General features: G+C 48.1%; 1 protein-coding gene across 1 annotated transcript; it reads right to left on the bottom strand.

The window, feature by feature from the left end:
• Window positions 1-5,239: 5,239 nt before the first annotated feature.
• On the bottom strand, window positions 5,240-9,507 carry LOC104013574 (lipase member M). The gene is made up of 9 exons (XM_009466096.1): window positions 9,406-9,507; window positions 8,919-9,036; window positions 8,239-8,437; window positions 8,019-8,128; window positions 7,565-7,701; window positions 6,710-6,856; window positions 6,159-6,230; window positions 5,656-5,721; window positions 5,240-5,473 (listed from the first exon to the last, which is right to left on the bottom strand). The coding sequence occupies exons 1-9, from the start codon at window positions 9,505-9,507 to the stop codon at window positions 5,240-5,242; spliced, it is 1,185 nt and encodes a 394-aa protein (XP_009464371.1).
• Window positions 9,508-10,831: the final 1,324 nt, after the last annotated feature.

The raw sequence follows: 10,831 nt of genomic DNA, 5'->3' as shown, positions 1-10,831 counted from the left end.
TTTGAGGGCTCGCACTAGGTAATTCAGTGTTTTCATGAAAAAGGTGACAGAGGCACGTATTTTCGTAAGCAAAATTCCTCATGCTAAACATGCATTTTAGCCAAAGGTCACGGCATACCCAAACCAGAAATTAAAGAGGAACAAAGATGCTCTTGTCCCCACTCCACCTTTTATGCACTGAAATTATATCAGGATCAGGAATGAAACAGATAGAAGGCAAAAGGCAGGGTTGAAGTCTGAAGACTGCCAGAGGAGAGAGAAAATCGTGAGTGTTATGAGAGGTCAAACCTCAGCCCTTTGGGTTTCTTTCTACCACTGAAGAATGACAGGGGTATCACAGTTCAGACAAGGGGATCATGCCAGGCACAACATGAATTTCACAGTTAATATTTCCTCTTACTTCTCCTCTACTCATGTCTTCCCTTATGTCTTCTTACCAGTTCCCAGCTTTCTGCTCCTTCACCAGGGATTGTTCCAGTCTCTAGGATTTCATTTCTGATTTTTTTTAACAGCTATGAACACAAGTGATAGCTGCCTATTTTTTGATTTATTCATTTTTTACCATAACCAGAACATGCACTTGAGAAAGCAGATATTTGCAGGTGTTAAATACATTTGTATTTCCACTTTCTTATTCAGAAACACCAAAGAAGTTGGGGAAAAAAAATTGTGTCTGGAAAATGATGTCCCAGTATTGACAAGATATGTTGGAAAGAACCAGACAACAGCTGGAGACAGCAGAGAAATGAGGAGGGCAACTGGCAATCCATCCCATTGCTGCTGTGATTTCTCTATTCTGCCCAAATTTCTCATGGCCTGGAAAACTAGCCTTTTTGGGATGGCCTGGAAATCTCTGACTTTATGGACAATGTTTTTTCCTTACTTCTCTTAAGACCAAATACTTTAGAGATATGGGTGCATAGGCAAAGTCTCAGATATAGCCACCAGGGTAAGTCCTGGTTGGCAGTTATTTAAAGGATATTGGTTGAGGCAGCATTTCCTTGCTGTGCTTTGTTGCATATAGATGCAATAAACTTTCCCTGGAAACATTTTGGGCAAGAAAAAGAAATGAGCCATGCTTTGGAGCATTCACCCAAGGAGCCCTCAGAGGCTTCAGTATTTGTAATTGGTCAAAGTAGACTGATGGAGAAATTAAGGAAGATATTGCTCTTCTCATGAGCATTCAGTGCTCTGAAATAATCAGACGTGTCTCATGCTGCAGAATCGTTCTCCCACAAAAGAAGAGCTGGCTCTGGGTGAAACTGGGTGAAACTGGATGAAACAGGTGATGATCTGAAGACAGGTCCATCTGAAGACAAGAACCTGAAAGTAAATCCCTTTAAAATCACACCAGTTAAAAAGGTGAGTGGAATCTTTGTTCAGACAAATGACGTGTCCCTCACAATACATGTAAAGTGATGGTGAAAAGCTTCCTTTTGAGATGGAGATAGCTTCAATAGCATCCGAGGGATATATACTCCCCTGTGCATCCCACAAAATCACGACTGCTGTGGAGATATTTTTCCAAAGCAAAAATGTTCATGTCATCAAGCACAGTGAGGATTGGAGGGAAATTGCAATAAATACCGATTGTAGATGATTTTCTGTCTTCTCTGTATTAAATGGATTGAGTTTTGCTCATTTCAACAGTAAATTAATCAGCCTGGAGGTTCTGTTGAGCAGGTCTGCTAGTGCACATGTTAAGAATTCCTCAGTCGCCTTGATCTGCCTCCTGACTAGTAACTCACAACATGAATCTATAGTAATCTGTTGTAAGGCCAATATATTCCCTTGTATTTTTACCTCTTTATCTGGATCACGAGCTGCCCATTGGTTTTGACAGCTGTCCATACATTTGGTGATTAGGACCTGTGTGGGAAGAAATATACCCTCACCCTATTTTTTAAATTCTAAATAATTAAAGAGGTCAAACCACAATACAGACAAAAGCCCAAAATAGGCCCATGAGCACGTGAGTAGAAATTGGCCATTTTCAAGTTTGGGCTGGAAATCCCAACTCCTGTCTCAAAAGGCAGGTCCCGCTGCAGGCTCTGTAGGAGCAAGGGCACAAAAAATCTGCAGGCTGTTTTTTTGGGTGGAGCTCAGCAAGTTTATACCTGGGTTTGACACAACGCCAGTGACAGCCAGACCTGCTGGTCCTTGTTTCCTGAGTTTCTCTAGTCTGGTGCAGCAAATTCATTCTCCATGAAAGATCCCAATCTGGTAAGCAATATAAAACAGTGGTTAGGACTTTCTCTGAGTTCTCATCATTTTATGGATGAAATAACATGAGTCTGATCTCGTTTCACCTGAAAGAGGAACCTGAAGTGTGTTATTTGAAGGTGCAGTCTTAAGTATGTATGTCATTCATCCTCAATAGCCTCAGCATTATGCTGCAAACTGACAGCAACAGACTCCAATCCTGCATACCAATTTCTTACTCTTATCAACCTTTTATTAGGCAATCTATCGACAGATTGACTTTGACTGATGCTCCCTGAAGTGAATTCTTCTCCTTTTACTATTCAGATACAGGTCAGGGATTGGTATACCTTTGCAAACACTGAGCTGTGCACTCTAAATTAAGCACAGTGTCTTGCAGAGATCCACAATGCAGCTGGTGGTGGTGGTGGTGCCACCAGATGCCTTATGGCAATCGATGCTTTGAGACTAGCTTTCTGGTCCCACAAGCTGCTTGACTGACGTCAGTTTGGGTTAGAGAGCAATGCTTTATCCTTTAAACACATTTTTCACTCTGTTAAAAGGCGAGGGATGTGGAGATTGCAAATTAATCTCACTGAGTCTTAATCCACTGTCAGCATTTTTATTTGCTTTGGATTTGAGGTCCTAAAACCTTCTGCTCTTTGGATCACTGTAGGCATCTTTTACCATGTGCAGAGACTTGCAGGCAGAATCACGCACAACTCTACAGGCAAACAACTATTTTACCTATTGGCGAGCACATGTAATAAATAGGTGGGGCTAGCATACTGTTAGGCTAAACACGAATAAGCTCACTGCACCCGATGCAGGCACTGATGAGTGGCTCTGTTGGTTGGGCAATTATCAGTGAGGTGGGGAGATGCTGGTGTCTGTTCCTTGGAAGCGTTTGAACTCCCTGAGTTGCTGTTTCTGATTGTCCACCTCTTTAGTCAGGTTTACATGCCGAGGTTTTTCTCCCAAGTCCTGGAGTTGCTGACAAGATAGAAATAGCTCAGTTCTGGTCACTGGGCATCACCGAGAGGGACTCCCTGTTGACTCAAGTCATCTTCTTATTGGTGTCAGCTTCATCTATTCAAATTGCAATACTCTGCCATTCCCACCCCCAGCATAAAAGGTGGAGCTCTCAAACCTTTGCTTGCACCACTGAGCAAGGTGAACGGCATATACAGAGGACTCATCCATATCTGGTGCTGGGCTACTCTGCTGCTACAAGCCAACAGATTAATGGCTTTGGCAATTGCAGGACTTATCTCTGAATAGTCCCGTTGGTAAGGTAGAATCAGGAAAACGAGATGCTCTGGAAACATGTCTCAACACTGCTTCTGACTAGTGACATTGTTCAAGGTCCCCTGTTTTCACCTAATTATTAAACATCATTTAGCTGGTTCTTCTGTTTCTGAAGCATCTTTCTCCATTTTTTCTTACTGAACTTGTGGCAAATTTGCACATGCTCTTGGATCTATTTCTGTGCATGTGCCCACACGTGTACTCAAAGAAGGAGAAACGCCTTCTGCAGGTACTCCTCTGCAGATACTGTGACGCTCAGCAGCCAGATAGCTCTGGTTCATGTTAGCCACACTGCATGTGTACAGGCTGCTTTCAGACAACCAGTCTCGTGAGCTGTTCCCAGACTCTGAAACTAAGTCACGGCGCTACGAATTCCTGCCCTGAATGCTGCACAAATACAGGCAAAAAAAAAGATTATATTGGTTGCAAAGAGCCATTAACGACTTAACCTCTCCAGGGTAAACAGTTGCTGGAATTTACTCTTCTTGTCTTGATGTTTTTTTTTCATTTAAACACTAAGAGGCTAAACCGGATGAGCATGAAAAGCTTGGCAAGAAACAATGTGACTGGAGAGGGACAGCTAGGCGGATTTATGAGGTGAGGAAGGGCTCAACCCCCCGAGCTCCTTTTGCACATTTTATCAGCAGAAAATCACCAGTTTTTGAACTTTACTCCGTGTAGCCGAGTCCCTTGCCCTGAGCCCTGTGAAATTCTGTTTTTGACTCCTGCCTTTTGTTCACAGTGCTCTTCCCATGCATCTTAAACTTAGATAGACTTCACCAGGTGAGCATCACACATCTCTTATGGTATGGATGGATGGATGAATGGATGGATAGATAGGCAGATAGATAAGCAGGCAGACAGACAAATAGATAGATAAGTAGGTAAATGGATGGATAGATAGATACATAGATAGATAAATAGAATAAATAGGTAGGTGGAGGGATGGATAGATAGATGGATAGAAAGAATAGATAGGTAAGTAGATAGACAGATATTTTTCAAATATACATGCTAAGAACAGAGCATTATTCTTAGGTAACACTGTGGGCCATGTTAAATTCAACTTCCTAGAAAACACAGCTGGGTTTTTGCCATAAGGTGTATGCCAGGAGGTGACGTGGGATGCTATTCTGGGTGGGTTATCTCCCAGGAAAGACCTAGCCTAACACCAAGGCCCAGATGTTTCCCTTTCACCACCTCTCAGGCATGTGGTGTGCATCAACCTCTCTGGTTTCATTCTACTGGAGGAACGTTTCTCTCCTGCAGTCAGTGCTGACTCCCTCCAGCCTTTCCAGGGCTCACAGACAAGGTCACTTTCCACCCCTCCTTCACCTAAACCTACAACCCAAAGCACACGCTCAATTTCTGGAGTAAAATTTTGTGCTTGCCATGCTCTGAGCCAGCAAAAGCTAAAAAAAAAAAAAACCAAATGGTCTCCTCCACACCTCACCCCAGCAATGGCGTGCAAACACAACCCCCGTGAGGCCCACCAAGCAAAGGGTTGGAGTTTGGCTGTGATGCAAGAGTTTATTGCAATCTCTAGTCACAGAGGGCAGGCAGAAATTACACCATTAATTACATTTAAGGCATTAAATCAGTGTGGAGTAGGGTGATAGGAGACATTTTTAAGACGGGAAGAGCAGAGTGGCAGCCCTCACACAAAACCTGTGCCCCTAGGCACATGCAAATGGGTGGCTCCTCCATCCCTGGGCAGCACATGGACCATTCATGGATTTTGCTCCATCAGAGCGACCATCTGCCTGTACATTCGCTGAGGGGCATCCTGACCCCAGTGGTGGTCGAAGTGGTTCCAGTCAGGGAAGTGCTCGTGACGAACAAGGTTGGTGATGCGGGGGAGCAAGCGCTGGGTCTCCAGAGGGGGATTCACCCAGTCCTCCCCACCGCTCCACAGGGCGATCGGCACTGTCATGTCTTCTATCCTGTACAAGGGCGGGGTGGCCTGGGAGAGGGGAAACGCTCCAGGTATTTGCAGGCTCTGACACTAATAGCACTAATGGATGGGGACTGCTTCCCCTGGCATCCCAGAGGACTCAGACCACACTGGCCACTGGAGGAGGCTACCCCCATCTTGGCGCCAGTCAGCCTCATCCTCTGCTCCTCCTTCCACAAGTGCCCATTTACCTGGTTGTACTTTTCCTGATTCTTCTCCCCATAGTCAAACTGCTTGAACTCTGCGGTTTTGGCAGTCTGGAAGGCAGAGGAGACAAAGGGTTAACCCTGTGCTGGTAATGCCCAGGATCAGACCCACTGCAAGCAAAGGGCAGCAGCAGGGTCCAGGTGAGCACTCTCTGCCCAGCACAGCCCTGGTGTCTGGGCTGGTGTTTGCTGATGCCCATCCCATGGGCCAGAGCAGAGGGAGTCCCAAAAAAACCTACATGGGGTCCTTACCTGGGACAGAGACAGGCATCTGGGTGGCTCTGCCTTGGCCAGCCAGAAGCAGTAGCTAACAGCTGTGGCTTTTGAGACACCTTGGTGCAGCAACTTAAAAAACACTTTTAGTGGCTTTGTCTGACTCTACCTTCTTACCTGTCTCCAAGGACAATGAAGCAGCATTGCAAAATACCGTATTCACAGATTAAAAGAAAAAGCATTGGTTACAGTTGTTATAAAATCAGAGTCTCTACCTGTCCCCAGTGGAGAAGAGTTTTTACTGATGTATAGTCTGGAAAATGAGCTAGGTATACATCCAGTCGGCTCTGCAGGAAAAAGAAAGTATTTTCTAATTGAGTTGGGAATGATGAAAATCTGTCTAGGCGAAAAAAAAAAATCATTTGGTCTTATAACTGCAATATAAATGTTATATGCTTCAGCAGCTTTATCCTGTTCAGAGCTAGGAGTAGCTTTTAAAGGTAAACCAGTTAACCACTGCTTTAAAATGGAAATACAACTGGTCCAGTGAATTTTTTGTTATTTTGTTCTGTAAACTTGTTGCAGATCAGCAGAAAATGAGGCAGGAGTTACCTTTCCTTTGCAGACAAGACCACAAGTGATTCTTTCCTATCAAAGCCTCTATTAGATTTAATACCCCAAGAAATCTCCAAATAACCTCTGCCGTGAACAGTGCTTTTCATACCTTATTTTGGTTTTTTATACTCGTTTTTGTATCTCATTAGCTATCTCCATGTGTCTAGGAAAACTGGAGATAGTTGCGACCTGGAGACCCTAATGCACCCACCACGTTCAAGTTCTTCTTGTTGTACCCGCCAATAAGGAAGATCTCGTTTTCACAGACTTCAGCTGTTAGCAGGTTGCTGCATGTCTTGGCAAGGGTGGCTCTCTCCTTCCTCCCCACCAGAGTCAGCTGTTTTGTTCCAAATATTGCCTGCAAGAGGGCAAGGAAACATGTCACAGTGGGTCTTGCAATACACGTCCCCTCTCCACAGGAACTGCTTGTCCCCAGCCAGTGCTGACAGGCAACTCCTCAATATGGTTGTTGACACATTTGGGCTAGCCAGCCTTTCAAGGAGGTTGACCCACGGTCGCACCTGACTATTAGAGCAACATGAAACCATCACTGTCCTTTCCACACTGGGCTGTTGTCCCCATCATCCTGGTGCATCATCTCTAAGGTACCAGCTTCCAAAGCTCACCCCAGGATGGCCAGGCTCATACCATTCATCTGCCACCTCTGTTGACAGGTGCTCCTCAGGTGGACCGCATCCAGCGAGAGTGTCACCTCCCCTTCCAGCCCTTCTCCAGCCACTGGAGCAAAGGGTGGAAGGGAGGCAGTGTGGGGCTGCTCTGAGCACCTCCTGGGCTATGGGACTGGGGTGTGGTGAGATCAATAAGCAAAAGCATAAACAGTAATGATAGAGAGGTACAGATATTTTAAACAGTGAAAACTGGTTGTGTTCAACTGGGTGAAGAGGGACATCCCTGCTCTTTGGGACCTTGGGATCGCTCATCTTCCCACACGCATCTCCAACGCCTGTCACAGGCATGGGTTCAGTGCATGGCAGCAACACGGGGAATGTGAGTTGCCAAAAGCTCCTGGGTTTTAGTAGCAATAACACACAAAGACCTCACATACCTTCAGCACCACGTCTGGTAAAAACGCTATCTTTAACACAGGGCCTTTGACATGATGAAAGGTGTACAGAGGAGCCAGGGCAAAGAAGAGTTTGATTTTCTCTGCCAGGTGTGGCATGCTCGAAAACGCTATGAAACCTGAAAAGCAGCAAGAGATCACATCGATAACCTCAACAGCAACAGCACTCATCCCAGACCTCCTGTTTGAGACGCAGGGTCTAAACAAAATGAAGCTGCAGCACTCCTGGATGTCAGCACAGCCCAGGATGGATGGGCAAGACGCAGAAAACGTCTCCCATGCAGAAGGACCAAGAAGTCAGGTGGGGAAAGTGGCTGCACAGCCAATGCAGCCCTGCCCCCAGCAGTCTCCAGTTTGGGACAGACACTGATGTCCCTCTCCCGTGGCATCCTGGTGCCCCACTCCCACCCACCACCCTCTCCTTCTCCTCACTCACCCAGAGAGTTGCCCTGAGCATGGCCGATGTAGAACAGTTTCTCCTGCCCAGTTTGCCTTAGGATGAAGCCCACCATAGCAGGGAGGTCGTACATGGCCATCTCATGGAAGCTGGGGAGCAAGGGGAGAAGCTAGAGGAGATGTTCATCTCCCAGCCTCCCATGGACATCAGGTGATTGGCACTGACAGCCCAGCATCCCAGCCCTTGGTGGCCTCCTCACCTGAAATCCCAAAACTCCTCTTTGTCAACAGAAAGGTTCAGGTGCCGGCGGGACCAGCTGTTGCCCCGGCTGTTTCCAATCCAGACGTCATACCCTGCGTCCGCAAGGATGAAGCCCAGGCTGCTGTTGGGGAGGTTGTCCACCCAGTCACCACCATCTAAACTGAACCCGTGCACTATCAACACAGGTGACCTGGATCCTGAAAGATGAGAAATCAGGTACTTCACACAAGAAAACCCTTTCCCATATGGAAATAAAACGGCCTTGTGCATCTCAGTATTATTTTCTGCAGGTTGCACATTAAATATTCCATTCTCCCATTATTTCCCTGGCTCTGCTGGTGCTTTTTTTGTTTGAAGGACTTTTTCCACCCCTGGTCCTGAGCTATCACGGAACCTTGGACCAGGGCAAAGGGTTTGCTCCAGGGAAGGAGCTGCTGCGGCTTGCTGAGTTGTGCTGCCCCATCCTGGATACAGCAAAACATGATGTGGGGCTCCTGCATTCCCAGGGACAGCTCAAGGCAGCTGGGCAAAAACTTCTCGTCCCTCTTCCAGCTGCTGAAACCATGTCTGAAGGCACAGGCATTCGCACTGGCTTCCCGTTGCACACTGCCTCATCTCTGAGCCACTGCTCAGCCCCTGATGTCATGGCTGCTTCACTCTCGCTGAAGCTGAGCCCACCTGAGTGCCCAGCGTCCCCCTTGCCGTGAGGAATCCGGTTGAGGCTGAGGAAGTAGCCGTCCTCTGTCAGCACATCATACTCCTCGCTGGGATACCCATGGAAATGGATCTTCTGGCTCTGCAGGGACAACGGTCCAAGGGGAGAGGGTGACCCATTGGTATCCATTATCCTGTGCCTGACCCAATGACACCCACTCCTGCCACCCACACTCTCCGATGTCACCTCCACCTGTGCACATGAGACCTGAAGGTCCATCTACATAAGAGGAAGACCAGGGAGAGGCCAACCTCAAGCTGAGGGCATGAAGTGAGTGACACCCATGCAAATATTGGAAACTTGATGCCCCAAGCCCTCTGGCTGACCCAAAGTGCAGATGTCAGGGTAAGGGATGGGGAGAGCCCAGCTGGTCCATCGGGGAGGACTTCGGGCACACCACCTGTGGAAGCCCAGGTCCTGCGAGGATGTGTTTGACCTCCCAGCACTTACAATGTTCATGAACTGCTCAGGGTTGTCATGGCTCACTCCAGCATGTGGGATGGCATTGCCCAGCCCCAGGGTCAGGCACAGGGCCACCAGCAGCAGCCACATCTCGCCTCTCCGCAGCACCTGAGGGATAACAGTGTTGGTGTGAGCAGGATGGTGGGTGTGCCAGAGGCACGAGCAAACACCATGCAGCTCTGGCACTGCTGGCAGTGCCGCCAAAGCCTGATGCTGCAATGTGGAGCGGGTGTTTCCAGCCCAAACCATGCCAGCTGCAGCACCATACGGGACCCTCTACCTGGCTCTGGGCACTTTGCAACATCCTGCAGCTCTGGCTGAAGCCAGCTGAGCAAGAGCACCCAGTGGCACACGGGTGGTGAGGGCTGGGGTTCCCCAGGGGGTGCAGGGGATGAAATGGAAAGAGGCCACATCTGGCCTGAGGGGCTCTGAGCCAGGCACAGCTGGGGCTGGCAGGGGCTCAGGGAAAGCCATGTCTGTGGCTGCTGTACTGCCCTTTTGCCCTTCCCCAGGACTCCTCCTCCAGACACTACCAGAGGCTGCTTTTATGGTTCCCACCTTGAGTGTTAAAGCCTTCTGGTGCTGCTGCTCATCACCTGGCACAAGCGAGTCCCCTCTCCAGGTGGGGATTGCTGCTCTGTGGGGATGTGGGATGTGACCAGCCTCTGAGAGCCCATTGTCTGCCTGAGAGCCACATCCACACCATGCGGGTGGAGGGCCACCAGCTTAAGCTTTGTATTTGTAGAGGTGTCTTAATATGTCACTATTATCTCACCATGTGCTCCTGGTGTGCCCTGCCATACCCAGCACCTCAGCCCAAGGGGATCCAGACTTCAGGACAGGTCCAGTGAAGTCCATTTCCCTGGTGACCCTGTTGCAGGAGCTAGAAAAGACTCTCTGCCTCCCAGAGGAGGTGTCTGGGCACATTTTCCCAGCATCCTTCCAGCATGGGAAGGTCTTCCTGGGCTGCTCAGGAAAACGGGAACACCTACCCACTGCACAGCACCATGTGGGCAACAGAAAAAACTCACTATCACCCATTAAAACAAAGTGTCAACTCAAGTCTTGCTTTGTGTTCAAGTACACCACCAACATCTTGGTTCCTGCGTCTCCCTCTGCAGGTGAGTATGTCCTGGGATTAAACTGCTGTAATGGTCGAAGGAAGGAGAGGTTTGATTGCCCCGTGATCCTGTAGACAAACTGCACTGCTAAACCCAATCTCCCTGACTGGCATTTGTCCTGTCCAGTTGCTGAACACCAGTCGCCACAGCTGCAGGCTGGATCCATTGGTGCAAATCACCATTTTAAGGTGCTTTTAGTCTGTAGTCCCTCCAAACTGCATGTGGAAGGACGGTAGGAAGGACAGCAGGAAGGAAGGAATTACAGCGGCCGCCTTCTCACCAGGCTCAGTTGC

This window comes from Nipponia nippon, unplaced genomic scaffold (genome assembly GCF_047370975.1).
Source record: "Nipponia nippon isolate SJK-2023a ecotype South Korea unplaced genomic scaffold, ASM4737097v1 scaffold_3, whole genome shotgun sequence".
Lineage (NCBI taxonomy): Eukaryota > Metazoa > Chordata > Aves > Pelecaniformes > Threskiornithidae > Nipponia > Nipponia nippon.
Note: the sequence above shows the minus strand (reverse complement) of the source record. Positions and strands in the feature narration are given on the sequence as shown.